At 47.4% G+C, this 15,940-nt stretch overlaps 1 protein-coding gene across 1 annotated transcript in view; it reads right to left on the minus strand.

Annotated features, from left to right (window-relative positions):
* PTK7 (protein tyrosine kinase 7 (inactive)) overlaps nt 1-15,940 on the minus strand; it is a 373,613-nt gene that overhangs the window by 284,495 nt on the left and 73,178 nt on the right. The window contains 3 exon segments of the mRNA XM_033937683.1: nt 7,299-7,487; nt 7,490-7,564; nt 10,499-10,620. Of these exon segments, the coding sequence (XP_033793574.1) occupies nt 7,299-7,487; nt 7,490-7,564; nt 10,499-10,620 (386 nt within the window).

The raw sequence follows: 15,940 nt of genomic DNA on the forward strand, positions 1-15,940 counted from the left end.
ACCAAACAGGATTTCGACAATATTATTCAACCGAGCACTCTTTAATCGGCCTGACATCCTCTGTACTATATTTTTGGGATCAGCATCAATCAGTTCTCCTTATATTCTTAGACTTATCATCAGCGTTCGACACCATTGATCACTACTTCCTTTTACGCAGACTAAGATCTATGGGAATCTCTGAAGTTGTTCTTCAGTGGTTTCAATCATATTTTCACGAACGTTCATCTAAGGTTATATTTAACAACTCTTCGGCAAGGATAACGTCGACAAACTTCGGGATCCCGCAAGGTTCAATTCTATCTCCACTATTATTCAACATATTCCTGGCACCATTTTTAACCCTCAGTCAGTCAATTGGGTTTATCCCATTTGCATATGCAGATGACGTACAACTGTTATACCCCACAGACACTAGTGCAGATGGAGAAATTACAGCAATCAATGAGAAACTTTCTAAAATATCAAAATGGTTGCATGACAATAAATTGGAAATCAACACATCCAAAACCGAGACTATGCTCTTTCCGTGTAGGGAGGGTCAGAAACTAGGTGCCAATATAACCATAAACACAACTAACCTTAAAGTAGTTACTAAGGTAAAGATTCTTGGGGTCATATTAGACCAAAAGCTCAATTACCACGACCAAATTAGTTTTCTGGTAAGAACTTGTTCCTACAGATTAAGATTAGTTAGATCACTGTCCGCATTTCTCGATAAATCATCATTAAACATATTAATACATTCCCTATTCATTTCTAAAATTGACTATTGCAACGTCCTATACAAAGGGACTACCTTAAAAGAAATACATAGACTATAAATTCTTCAAAACACCGCAAAGCACAGTTACTTACCATAACAGGTATTATCCAGGGATAGCAGGCAGATATTCTCTACATGTGGGTGACGTCATCCACGGAGCCTCGACGCGGACAGTTTTTCAAGCAAACTTGATTGAAGACTTCAAGTTTGCTAGTGCTGCACCACGCATGTGTGTGCATTCCTGCTCCACTAGAGGGAGCATCCCCTCCTCGTGGTCTTCAGTTCAGATAGCTAGCAAAGAAGCCAACCCCGGGAGGTGGGAGGGTTGCGAGAATATCTACCTGCTGTCCCTGGATAACACCTGTTACGGTAAGTAACTGTGCTTTATCTCAAGACAAGCAGGCAGCATATTCTCTACATGTAGGTGACCTCCAAGCTAACCACAAAAGGGACGGAGGGAAGTTGGCAATTTAGGAAAACGGATTATGCAAAACCGACTGGCCAAACCGGCCGTTGCTCCTGGACAAAGTATCCAGACAGTAGAGAGAGGTGAAAGTATGCACTGAAGACCAAGTGGCAGCCTTGCAGATCTCCTCAATTGGCATGGACCTGAGGAAAGCGACAGAAGCCGCCATCGCTCGAACTTTATTCCCCATGACCCAACCTCGCAGCGAGAGACCAGCCTGAGCGTAGCAGAAGGAAATACAAGCAGCGAACCAGTTGGACAAGGTGCACTTGGAAACAGGACAACCTAACCTGTGAGGATCAAAAGATAAGAACAGTTGAAGGACCTTCCGATGAGACAGGGTGCATTGGAGATAAAAAGCCAACGCCCTCTGACAGTCAAGAGGGTGAAGCACTCCCTCTCCAGGATGAGAATGGGGCGTAGGAAAAAACACCGGAAGGACAATAGACATATTAAGGTGGAAAACCGACACCACCTGAGGCAAGAACTTTGGAGGACCACCTGGTCATGATGAAAAACAGTAAAAGGCGGGTCCGCAACCAAAGCCCGCAGCTCATGAACTCTGCGAGCAGATGTAAGAGCAAGCAGAAAGATCACCTTCCAAGTAAGGAACTTCAGACGAGCTTCGTCCATGGGCTCAAACGGAGGTATCATCAAATGAGCAAGAACCACATCCAGATCCCAAACCACAGGGAGAGGCTTGAGAGGAGGATGGACATTCAAGAGACCCCTCATGAAATGAGAAACCAAAGGGTGGACCAAGAGCAACTCCCCATCAAGCTGCTGATGGAAGGCAGCAATCGCACCAAGATGGATACGGACAGAATTTGTCTTGAGACCAGACTGAGACAAATGAAGCAAATAATCCAGAACTGAGGACAAAGAAGCGGACAGAGGTTCCACATGATTCGAAGCACACCACGTGACGAATCACATCCACTACCGAGAATAACATCGCCTCTTAGAAGCCTTCCGAGAAGCTTCCCAGACATCCCTGACCGACCGGGACTACTCAAAGGAAGGAGTCAGGTGGAAAGGAACCAAGTCGTCAGATGTAGAGACTAGATTGGAATGCAACAGCAAACCTCGACTCTGAGACAGCAGAGAAGGAAAAACAGGTAGAAGAAGAGGCTCCCTGACACTGAGTTGAAGAAGCAGGGAGAACCACGGCTGGCGAGGTCACCGAGGAGCAATCAAGATCACGCTGGCCTGCGCCGACTTCAGATGCACAAGCGTCCTCAGAATCAGAGGAAAAGGCAGGAACGCATAAAGGAACCGGCCCTCCCAATCCAGGAGGAACGCATCCGCCTCGAGACGGTCTGGGGAGTACATCCTCAAACAGAAGAGAGGCAATTTGTGATTGAGGGGGAAAGTGAACAGATCTATCTGCAGAGTCCCCCACCGAAGAAACACCTGACGAAGAGTCTGGGAATGAAGAGACCACTCGTGCGGCCGCAAAAGGCGACTTAACTTGTCCGCCAGGCTGTTGAGTTCGCCCTGGATGTAAACCGCCCACAGAAAGACATTGTGGCGGAACACCCAATTCCAAAGGCGAAGAGCTTCCTTGCAGAAGGACAGGGACCCCGTTTCCCCATGCATGTTGACGTAATACATCGCCACCTGATTGTCCGTGCGGACCCGGACCACCTGATCCTGAAGGAAGTGGCGGAAGGCCACCACCGCATAGTAAATGGCTCGTAGCTCCAACAAGTTGATGTGGTCACGACGGTCCGCGTTTGACCAAAGGCCCTGCGTACGCAGAGCGTTGAGATGAGCCCCACAAGCATACGTTGAGGAGTCCATCGTCAGGACCTTGTGATGCGGAGGAGCGAGAAAGAGCAACCCTCTGGAAAGACTGGAAGAGCTGGTCCACCAACGGAGCGAGCGTTCCAAGGAAGGAGTCACCGCAATTGGAAGAGAAGCGGGATCTCGATCCTGCCGCCACGGAGAGGCCAGAGACCACTGAGGAACTCGGAGATGCAGCCGTGCGAACGGTGTGACGTGCACGGTGGAGGCCATGTGTCCCAGAAGGACCATCATCTGCTTGGCCGAGACCAAAGTCCGCAGGGAAACCTGCTGGCACAGCCGCACGAGCGTGGCCTGCCGAGAGGGAGGCAGGAAGGACCGGAAGTGAACCGCGTCCAGCATGGCTCCGATACAGTGGAGGGACTGCGAGGGGCACAGCTGAGACTTTGAGAAGTTTACCTCGAACCCCAGACTCTGAAGGAAGGTAAAAGTCTGACGGGTCACTGAAATAACCCCCACTTTCGTCTAGGCTTTGAACAACCAATCGTCGAGGTACGGAAAGACCTGAAGGCCCCCCGACCGCAAAGCCTCCGCCGCCACCACCACCAGGCACTTCGTGAAGACCCTGGGAGAGGAGGCAAGCCCGAACGAGAGTACCCCATACCGAAGGTGCAGGTCCCCGACTTGAAAACGAAGGAACCGGCGACAAGCAGGATGAATGGGCATGTGGGAATAAGTCTCCATGAGATCAAGGGAACACAACCAGTCCCCTTCGTCCATCAAAGGATAAAAAACAGGAAGCGAGAGCATCCCAAATTTTTCCCGAACCAGGAATGTATTCAGCTTCCGGAGGCCCAGGGTAGGACGGAGGTCCCCGTTCTTTTTGGGGACCAGGAAGTACCTGGAGGAAAAACCCCATCCCCACTGACAAGGGGGGACCCCCTCCATTGCCCGAAGGCGAAGAAGAGCCCGAGCCTCCATAAGGAGCAAGGGAAGCCGCGCTCGACTCGAAAGCGACACGCCGGGAGGACTGTATGGAGGCAAAATCTGGAAGTTCAGAGAATACTCCGCTCTGACAACGGTGAGGACCCAAGCGTCTGAGGTGATGCGGGCCCAGGTATGATAGAAAGCCCGGAGATGGCCCCCGATAGGAAGAGGGGCAGGGTCCAGGGCGGAGGGGGCCAGCCCTCTTCCGCTCAGCCAGGGGTCTGAGGTTTAGGAGGAGCCCGCTGCTGCCGCTGGCGCCAAGGAGGCGGATGAGAGAAGGCAGGCGTAGACTTCTGCGGGTACCCCCAGGGCGGCAGCCGATAAGCCTTAGGAGGAGTGGGCTTCGGCTTGGGCCGCACCAAAGATGCAAAGGAACGCTCGTGCTCCGAGAGGCACTTAGTGGCACCTCAATCGAGTCATTAAAGAGTACATGCCCCAAACAGGGAAGATAGGCCAAGTGATCCTGAAGGATGGGGTCCATATCGACGATGCAGAGTCACGCCCAACGGCACATGGCAACCGCAAAGGCGGAGACCCGAGAGGAAAGCTCGAAAGCATCGTAAGCCGCATGGAACATGTGCAGGCGAAGCTGCAAAAGAGAATCCACCAGCCGCCCAAATCTCCACTCGGCGGGAGGCAGGCAAGTCATCCTGAAAGGCAGGCAAGGAGTTGACCAGGACCTCAAGATACGAGGTGAACGCAAAATTATAAATCAAGACCCTGTGGGCCATCCCGGCGACGTCGAGGCACAAGGCTTCAGTCGACGCCGAGGCACAAAGCCCCAGTCGACGGTGCCCCAGTCGAACCAAGGCGACGTCGAGGCACAAGGCCCCAGCCGACGTCGAGGCACAAGGCCCCAGCCGACGTCGAGGCATAAAGCCTCAGCTGATGTCAAGGCACAAGGCCCCAATCGACGTCGAGGCACCAAGCCCTCAGTCGACGTCGAGGCACAATCCCTCAGCCGACGTCGACGCACAAAGCCTCAGCCGACGTCGAGGTACAAAGCCTCAGCCGACGTCGAGGCACAAGCCCTCAGTCGACGTCGAGGCACAAGCCCTCAGTCGACGTCGAGGCACAAGCCCTCAGTCGACGTCGAGGCACAAGCCCTCAGTCGACGTCGAGGCACAAGCCCTCAGTCGACGTCGAGGCACAAGCCCTCAGTCGACGTCGAGGCACAAGCCCTCAGTCGACGTCGAGGCACCAGCCCTCAGTCGACGTCGAGGCACCAGCCCTCAGTCGACGTCGAGGCACCAGCCCTCAGTCGACGTCGAGGCACCAGCCCTCAGTCGACGTCGAGGCACCAGCCCGCAGTCGACGTCGAGGCACAAAGCCTCAGTCGACTTCGAGGCACAAGCCCTCAATCGATGTACGCGGTACCACTAGCCCTCAGTTGACGTAGAGGCACAAGCCCCCAGTCGACGTCGAAGTACCAAGCCTCAGTCGACATCGAGGCACAAAGCCCCAGTCGAGGGTCGGAAGATGGCACTGTACCAATGAAACTGGTAAGGAAGGTGCAGCAGTGCGCTCCAGAGAGGGCAACCTCAAGGATGAGTATTCCCATGAAAGGAGGCACACTTCGAAGGTCTCGTAGAGGCAGGCACGACTGCACTTGATGCTGGAATGCCTGAGACCCAGTCGGAGGCGTTACCGAGGTAACGCACCTAGAAAGAAAGAAAAGACTTACCCAAGGAGGGAATCCATGAGCACCGCAGACTGAACGCCACTGGGGAACGAGGCAATGTCAGCCCGAGTCCAAGGAAGGAAAAAGGGACCCGGTGATTCTGTTCACCCGAGGTGAGCCCAAAGAGAGGCCAGGGAAGAATAAACACAGCCGCAGCCAAATGAGGCCTAGCAGCATGGCCGAGGCCCAAAAAGGGCCTGCCGGTGGAAACCAACAGAAACACAACAAAAAGTCAATTTTTTTTTTTTTGAAACAAAGAAAAACACGATCAATCAACAAACCGCACAGCGACTCCCAAACAAAACAAAGAAGCCGTGGTGCTAGAAAGGCACTTTGAAGAACGCAGAGAAGAGAGACAGGGCTTTCTGGCTCCGCGGAAAACAAAGAACTGAAGACCACAAGGAGGGGATGCGCCATCTAGTGGAGCAGGAAGGCACACACATGCGTGATGCAGCACTAGCAAACTTGAAGTCTTCAATCAAATTTGATTGAAAAGCTGTCCGCGTCGGGGCTCTGTGGATGATGTCACCCCACATGTAGAATATGCTGCCTGCTTGTCATGGGGATAATAAAAATTATCATGAAAAAGGAAAACATTTTGATCATGTATTCTCCACTGTTAAAGGAAAATCACTGGTTACCGGTAAACCATAGAATTACTTACAAAATAGCTTTACTCACACATAAAATATTAGTAAATAAAGACCCAGCATTTTTAGAAAGATTTCTAATACCATACACCCCTGTAAAATCTCTTAAGATCAGAAGAAAAATCTCTTAGTAATTCTTCATTAAAAATTATTTATTCAAGGAGAAATATGATCTTTTCTGTTACAGCTCCTCAAATTTGGAACTTGCATCCTTTCAACGTAAGAGAAGAAAAATTTTCAAAGGCCTACTAAAAAGTTGGCTGTTTAAGGATGCCTTTAACTGACCCATTTAAAATCATATGACCTCACTATTAAGCAGAAATTAAGTGGGTAACGTTTCCTAACCTTTTGTCTCCTTACCCATCCTTTTTCATTTATTTTGGAATTGTATTTTAACCCCTTCCTTCTCAATTGCATTTTTATGTCATAATTGTTTTTAATGTCTTGTTTGTTGGATTTTGTATTTTTCCTATTTTTAATCTTTGTAAATCGCATTGGATATGGATATTGCGATTATATCAAATATCTTAAATAAACTTGAAACTTTGTTTCGCAATAGGTTCAGGAGATAAGGGTTTTCAAAAATAACATGGAAACTCCACAGCACACACACTAAAAGCTTTCCTCTGTTCGGAACTCTTCAAACCAGTAGAAGACTGTTCCAGTCATACCCAGTTCACTGAGTTTAGTTAGTAGGAGATCATGCTCGACAGCTTCTACGTCAAACTGTAGGAGAATTGATTATTAATCAGATAAGAATTGCCATACTGGGACAGACCAAAGGTCTATCAAGCCCAGTATCCTTTTTCCAACCCAGGTCCCAAATATCTAGCTAGATCCCAAGTAGCAAAAGATTTTATGCTGCTTATCCTAGGAGTAAGCCGCGGATTTCCCAAAGCCATCTCAATAATGGCCTAAGGACTTCTCTTTTAGGAAATTATCTAAACCTTTTTAAACCCTGCTAAGCTAAGCTACACTACTTATAGTCTGTGCATTGCTTACTTGCCACTGTAATGTTCAAGTCTTGTTTCCTTTCTCCAGCCTTGTTTGCTGCATGGCAGGTATATATTCCAGCATCCTTTTCCGCTATGGGGCTAAAGACCAGCTCATTCCCATCCTGGTAGACTCGGTTCCTTTGGGGGATCTTTACTCCCTTTCTTTCCCACCAAACAGTGGGCTCAGGTAGTCCCTAGGGGGACTGCAGACTATTCGTTGCACTGTTTGCGCTGTGAACTCTCTCTCAGGAAAGGGTTTCATGTTCTCAATTTCTGAAAAAGAAAGTTAGATCTATTTAATATTTATTAAACAATTAAAGCCTGACAATTTACTATGTTCTGGGCAGGTTACAGTAAACATTACTAGTGAAAAAAAGATTTGTTTATGTTTTTTATAAAACATACAAACATGGATAAGTACAAAGCAGCAGATTCTCTGTCCCTGAATGAGCCTTTAAATAAACTTGACAGTCCAAAAAATCCTTAAGAGTATTAGCTAAAAATTTACAATTGTGCATTCAAAGAGGATAGGGATCATGGAAAAACCAATGGTCATATCTGCATCTTTTTAGCATTACTTCTCCTATCAGCATTTTGTCTACTATATTTCATTTGGACCCTGCAGTTTCTGATTGCTGTTTTGGGATTTAGTACCATAAGTCTTTCACTTGCAACTCATTGCTGATTGAGGTTACAAAGTTCAGATCTTTAATTTAACCCAACTTGTTTTTCCCTTCCTTTTTTATAAGCATAACCAGTTTACTAATACTACTATGTTTAAAGGAGGAAAATCTTATTGCATTAGTCTTCCCATGCAGTACTTGATTATCAACTTAACACCTAGGATTCTCTTCTACCCTCTCTTCACAAAAGGGAAGCAAGTTATACATTTTAAGTAAACTACAGTGCTCCCCTGCGAATTCACGGTCCACGATTCGCGGTGTCATCAGCCGTCTCAGGACAATGGGCCCTGAGCCACTGGGACAAGAAATATTCTTGTGCGACGCTGCGGGCAGCACAAGGAAAAGAAATGAAGAGAAACACTTGGGTTTTATTCTTTCACTCAAAATAAACATAAAATTCATCAGGATGTTTTCTGCGTATAGGAATAGTCCCAAGCAAACAATAATCAAAAATATATGAGCAAACAGTCTCTCAGTGGATTCTGTCCAAAATTATAGTTCCCAACTTCGTAAAGCACAAGTCTTTCTTCAAAACTGGGCTGATCCCACAGCCAATACTCAGTTCATACTTTCAAGTAAAAAAAACTCCAAAACCAAAAACAGTCTTTAGAGCTGAATACTTCAGCCTTAATCAGAGCTATGGTTTTAACTCCTCCAGCGGCGGACATGCTGGCCAGGCAGTGTGCTCCACGTGATGACAAACTGCCCAAAAATAGGCCCACTATCCCACCACTTAATACGCGGGGCAAATCCCCACTGCCTGGGACGGCCACAGTCCTTTTCTCTCACAAAGAGAAACAAAAGGTTGCAAAAACAAATCAGTCTTTTGAAGTTCACTTAGGAGCTCCCCAGGTTAACACAAAACTTGGAAGTCACTTAAATAGCAAGGCATCAGCTACTCACTCAGGCAACAGCTGCCTGCTTTTCATGCAACAAACTTCCATCGGTAGGACTTCATGCAAAGGCTCAGCAATTGGCTCCGGGTCCAGCTCCATATCATGAGGCTCTTCAATCCTACAGGAAAGTGCCTCCTCTCCAGCCTCTGTCAGCTCCATGCATTCTGGCAGTTGACCATTATCTAGAGCTCTCAGCCCTGAGCGCTGCTGCCTGTCCCCTCCTTCTCTCCCTCCACTCTCTGACTCTCTACAAGCTTAGTTCTGTGAGCAAGCAGTCTGCAGCCCCACCCCAACCCTCAGGTGAAAAGGATTTCCTGTGAGTTACCTTAGGATTGAGTGGGGGATGGGCCACCTGCACTTCTGCTCTCTGGCTCCTTCTAGTGGTCAAAGAGGAAAAGTCACCTAATGAATCAGATGGAGGTTTAAATGGGTCAGTAAGAGAAGGGTTTACTTTTAAACTATGCACTGCTCTAGGGTCACTCCTAGCAGGCATAAGCTGCATACCACAGCGGTCCCAGTCATTCGCAGCATTTTCTGACCGCGAATGACCGGGCAGGAGGGGACAGCCAGAGCGCTGGTGAGTGAAGGAAATCACTCATGGTATGCTCCGACCACCTCTTCCTGTACTAAATTTGGGCCTCACCAATCAGGAGATGTGAGAAAAAGTGTATAAAAAGTGTATATACTCAAATTGTGGCAGCAGTAGCTTTGCTTCTAGGTTAATCAAGAAGTCACCAAGTCACATATTACTTGCCTCTCATTAGAAAACAATTTTTATTTCTAGCCCTTAATTAGTATTTTAATCCCTTCAACTAAAACTACACCCCAGAGAAGGAGATAGCGGATGTTGTGGATGGGCAGAACTGGATGGACCAATGGCCTTTATCTGCCGTCATGTTTCTGTTTGTACCTGGGCTTTTTTTCCCTGTTCCAATTAAGAGGTCAACCAGATTTCTGTTTTGGCTATGTATTTGAAAGATTCAGAGGTTTGTTTGGGAAGTGGGGGGGGTTGACCTGAGCAAAGAGTATAGAGGAAAGACAGAAAGCAGTTGGTGTGAGAAGGGGAAGTGAGCAGTTGGAAGTAGGGAGAAAAAAAATGTGTCTTTCTCTGGTTAATAGTTTTATGGGAGCTGCCAGAGAATTTGTCTAAGCAGTTGGTTACCACTATACTCCGAAGGAGGGACTCGGTGGCAAGAAGGTTCCTTATGGAGCAGCCCTGCATAAAGGAAGTGTCTAACAGTCAGATAGGCCTGCCCCGGGAAGAGCGATGGGGTCGACCCAGCCAGGAGAGTCGCAGGTTTGTTGGGGGCCATCGGGAGGGTGCGGAGCTGTTGGACTCGCGAGAGGGAGGAAGGGGGCTGCTGGACTGTGCCGCACCCATGAAGGGGGGGAAGGGGCTGATGGACATGCGATTGCACCAAAGAGGATTACTGACCAGGAGGAGTGGGAAGGGAGCGGGAGGCAACTCGCAGCAGATACTTTACTGCTGGGACAAGGCCATTTACCACACTACGGGGCGGTGCATGGCCTTCTCCCTGTACCCGCGGAAACCAGTCTTTTCCCCCATTTCTGCCAGGGATAACAATCACCCAGGGATAACAATCACCATGTCATTCTCTCTTTCTTACCTGCAAGTTGCAGAGTTGCTTCTAGCACAATGGGCTTGCCCCGCTGTCCTTGACCCTCACAACGGTAGGTTCCAGTGCGTGGTGCTTTCACAAGTAAGGAACCATTAGGAAACACGGTAAATCTGTGCACACAAAGCAGAAACTAAGTGAACACAAGACAGGAGTGAGGAATAATGAACAGCAGTTCACATCTTCACTATCAACACCCATGAAATGTAGAAATGAGCCTTCAGAAAAACTCCCACCACACTAACATTTGTTTTACATCTACTCTATCAAAAGATTAGGTTTCATACCTTTGCTAATTTTCTTTCTTGTAAATACACACTTTATTCCAGGACCAGTGGGTTATTTCCATCTACCCACCAGAACTTTTTAGGAAGTCTCAAACTTCAGAAACTGAAACTCCTCCCCCTCTTACCTCATCAATTTCCCTGTAGAAATCAGTTAGACTTAAAGCAGTAAGGAACATCTTTAAAGACAAGAACAAGAGAGAAATGGGGACACTCCCTGACAAATATGTCAATTCTGCTCATATCAACAAATGCAACAATGAAAAATGAGAGAACAGGTCATAAAACATTAGAAACCTGAACAACAAAACAGTGCTATAATGAGGCACAGCCTGCAATGTCAGAAGGGGGCGCCTGAACTAGGGACCCGAGAGGGTTCAGAAAAGAACGACGCGATTGGTAAAAGGTATGGAAATCCTTTCATATGCTGAAAGATTAGAGAAACTGGGGCTCTTTTCCCTGGAAAAGCGGAGGCTTAGAGGGGACATGATAGAGACTTACAAGATCATGAAGGGCATAGAGAGAAAGTGGAGGGACAAACTTTCGAAAACTACAAGAACAAGAGGGCATTCGAAAAAATTGAGAGGGGACAGATTCAGAACCAATGCTAGGAAGTTCTTCTTCACCCAAAGGGTGGTGGACACCTGGAATGCGCTTCCAGAGGGTGTGATAGGACAGAGTACGGTTTTGGGGTTTCAAGAAGGGATTAGATAGTTTCCTGAAGGAAAAGGGGATAGAAGGGTATAGATAGAGGATTACTATACAGGTCCTGGAACTGATGGGCCACCGCGTTAGCGGACTGCTGGGCACGATGGACCTCTGGTCTGACCCAGCAGAGGCACTGCTTATGTTCTTATGACCCCCCCCCCCCCAAAACTAAGTGCTAAACTCATTCTGATGGCACTCTCATAAAGGCTAGTCAGAAAACAGAAATCCAACTTACCAGTACTTGGAAAAGCAGACAATCGGCATCAGCAAAGTATAGGGCAGGATCCCAGAATAAAGAGTAGATTTATAAGAAAGAAGATTAGCAAAGGTAAGAACCTAATCCTTCATTCTTGTAAATCTACACTTTATTCTGGGACCAATGGGACTTAACAGAGCAGTCCCGAAAATTCAGGATGGGACTAATAAGTCTGTTGCCAAAACACAGGCACTAAAAGCAGCATCCATGTAGGCCGCCACATTGATCCTGTAAAACTTGGTGAATGTATGCAATGAGAACCAGGTAGTGGCCCTGCAAATCTTGTCCAGAGAAACAGCCGGCGACTCTGCCCAAGAGGATGAAACATCTCTTGTAGAATGAGCCTGCACCATGAGGGGGGGGCTACTTTCCGGCTGCCACATAAGCAACTGAAATGGCCATACGGAGCCATCTGGAAATGGTAGCCTTAGAAGCTAGCCTACCCTTATGGGAAGGGCCCACCAGAACTAATAAATAGTCAGAGAGGCGAAACTCGTTGGTGACCTCCAGTTACTGCAACAAGAGCTTGCACACATCCAAGGACCGCAACTCCTGGTCCTGCTCCATTCCAATTATTACGAAAGCATCTGAAAACCTGGCTTTTCTCCAAAACGTAAAGCTATCTATTTAAAATGTAAAGCTAGCTATCCTCTTCATAACCTCTAATTTCTTATTATGTCCTTCCCTCATTTATTGAATTACCTGTAAACCGTATCGAGCTCTATCTTTATGGAGATGATGCGGTATACAAACTTAAGGTTTAGTTTAGTTTAGGAAGTCAGACTTCTTCATTCACATGGAAAGTGGAAACCACTTTAAGAAGAAAAGAAGGAACAGTGCACCATATCACACCAGAATTCGTAATATGCAGAAAAGGATCCCGGCAGGAGAGAGCCTGAAGCTCCGAAACCCTACAGGCTGGGGTAATAGCCACCAGGAAGACTCTTTTTTAAAAAAAAATAATTTTTGTTGAAGAAATCAAGGAACAAGCAATACAAAACTCAGCATAGCACAACCAATAAAATAGAAGAACATCAGTCCATATCAGAGGCTTCGTTCGCGCATGCGTGATGTACGAGAAACAATACAGAACAAAATAGTAAGTGTCACAGTCTCCCAATCAGGCAGATAGAAAAGCTGCAAATGCAGCACACCTCAATGAGTGACCCTATCCCTGCAATTCCTTATTTTTCTTCGCTTTATATCCCCAATTCTCACTGGCCTGCATGCCCAAACAGGAGGTCACCAGCACTCATACACCATACATCCAAACTTACAGACAAAACAAGACTAGACAATTAAGACAATGACGGGCCCCCTCCCTCCCACCCGCAAGAGACTAATGGTAGGTGAAGAAATGCCGTCCACAAGGCTTTATAGGCCTGGAGATCAGTATTCAAAGCGGGCCACCTCCACCATTTGGTGAATCCATGGCTCAACAGGTACATTCCCATCCTGTGTCCAAAATTCTAAGATAATCTTCCGGACTACTAGGAATGCCACATAGAGGAAACGCCTCTGAGGGGCGGTCAGGCCCTGCTCTATCAGTAAAGTTTGGTACCCAAATAACAACATACTATAGTCCCATTCAAGGTCTCTATGAAGTACCAGTTGGAGCTGTTGAAAGGAGCAGTTCCATAGGAGTAGGTGAGGGCATTCTAAAAAGGAATGGATAAATGTGCCAGCGGTCCGCCCACATTTGGAACAAGTAGTATCCCCCCATAAGTGTATCTGAGCCCCCTGTTCTTTAGTGATGCATGCCCTATGTAAAATTTTGAATTGGGTTTCCTGTAGTGCTGCAGATTTCACAAACTCATACAATATATCAAATAATGCTACAAAGGATTCCAGTGTATAACTGATATGGAGGTCAGTGTTCCATTTGGCCCTAAGCACATTGAAGTTCCCTGGGGGAGCAGAAGAGCGCACTATTCCATACGAAAAGGAAAGAGAATTCAGCGAAGCCAGGACATGTAAGAGATAGGCATCCAGCGGGCCCCCGTGCCAAGATTTCCCATAGGTTTGCTGGAGGTGGGTACCATAATGCTGCGCTTGTAAATAGGCATAAAACTGAGATTTGGGCAGCCTCCAGCACTCTTTAAAGGTATCAAAGGTAGGAAAGGCATGGTTATCAGGATCTATCATCTCAAAAAGAAGGTCGGTCCCCTTAGTTGCCCAGTCCCCAAATGGCCTGGGGGACCTCATGGGTGGGAAGTTCGGATTGCCAAGGAGCTGTAAAAAGGGATATGCCCACAGAGATCTAACCTGTGCCCAACGCCACCACCGCCAAGCCGTACAGAAAGGGCAGAGAAATCGGAGTTTAGAAGCCAAATCACTGCCCGGGCTCAAGGGGCTATATAATAAGTTCAAGAAAGTAAATGGCGCACACCAGTCATCCAGGGGGGAGAATCTCTTCACATCTGTTACACTCTCATGAATGAAGCACAACAAAGCTGCTACATTATATGCCCGAAGATCCGGTAAACCCAAACCCCCCTGCCTCTTGGCAAAAGTCAATTTGGCATAGCTGATCCTTGCAGATCTGTTCCGCCAAAGATAGAGCGAAGTCGGCCGTCATCCTTCCGCAGAAGCCAGAGTGGTATAGTCTGTAGGGGATACAGTAGTTTAGGCAACATTATCATTTTGATTAATGCCGCTCTACCAAAAAGGGACAGTGGGAGGTCCCTCCAGGCGTGGCACAAACTCCTGATTTTATCTATCTGATTCAGAAAGTTATACTTGTATATCACCCTGAGGTCCCAATGAAGATATACTCCAAAATAATGCACAGGCTTGCACACCGGAGGGATCTGCAAAGGACCAGCGAGGGATAGTATTGCAGATTTTTCACAGTTGACCCGTAGGTCCAATAGGCCTCAAAAATCCTGAACCATGCGCAAGGCGATCGGAAGATGGAGTGGGGCCTGATCAAAAAACAGTAAAATGTCATCTGCAAACAGGGTAAGACGACACTCCCCACCTGTCTCCCCTGAAGGTCCGGGCTGGTATGGATCGCAATGGCTAGAGACTCAATGGCCAACAGGAACAGTAGAGGAGAAAGGGGGCACCCCTGCCGCGTCCCCCGACAAAGTTCAAAGGATTCAGTCGTCTCCCATTGATGATAAGTTTGGCCCGTGGGTTAGTGTATAGGCCCTGAACTCACTGCACAAACAATCCAGTAATCCCATATTCCCGGAGAAGCCATATCAAGGCTAGCAATTGTGGAAGTTCCCTCCTTGCCCCGATGCTCATGAATGGTAATCATAGCTTTAAGGAGATTAATGAAAGCATACCGGTGGGGAACAAACCCCACCTGATCCGGGCCGATAAGAGTTGGCAAGAAATAGTTCAGACGGGACGCCAAAATAGAAGCCAGCAATTTGACATCTTTATTCAGCAAAGAGATGGGTCTATATGATCCCACCAGCGAATGATCTTTCCCCAGTTTGGGAAGCAGAGTGATATGGGCCAGGTTCTGCTGAGGGGCATGATCAGTACAAGACAAAGATTGAAAATACCTCTGCAAGGGCCTCAATAACAGATTGGACAAGAGTTTATAAATTCCATGCAAAACATGTCCGGGCCTGGCGATTTAGCCAGGATGAGTTTTTTCATTCCCTGGCGTATCTCCAGAGGGGTAGTGGGAGCATTAAGAAACATCACTTGCTCCGGAGTGAGTCTCGGTAAATGCAAGTTGCGGAAAAACTGGTCCTGTTTGGTGTTTGATAAGTCTCACGCCTTACATAAGATGTGGTAATAATCCACAAACTGAGCACGAATATGCTGTTCAGCCGTAAAACACTAACCCGTCCCATTTTTGATCAGGCGAATAAGTTGTTTCTTTCTGTGGGGCCTCACCAAATTCGCCAGTAAGCTGCCTGCTTTACCTCCCCATTGATAGAATTTGAATTTCTGAAAGTAAAGATCAGTCCTGGACTTCTGGTCCAGAATGTCATTGATTTGGGACTGGATGATTTTAATTTGTTGTGCCTCACGGGCAGTAAGCGTCCCCTTGTGAAGGCGACGAAGAGCTGCCAACTGATTAGAAAGGGTCGGAGCTTGCTGAGGGCTTGAAACCTTTTGTAAAGACTTTAGCTTTTTCTGAAATACTGCCTGCATATGGAAAGGGAGAGCAAAGAGTAAAAGACACAGAGAACTTTAATAGATGGCTCAAAGCCTGGTGTC

This window comes from Geotrypetes seraphini, chromosome 3, assembly GCF_902459505.1.
Source record: "Geotrypetes seraphini chromosome 3, aGeoSer1.1, whole genome shotgun sequence".
Lineage (NCBI taxonomy): Eukaryota > Metazoa > Chordata > Amphibia > Gymnophiona > Dermophiidae > Geotrypetes > Geotrypetes seraphini.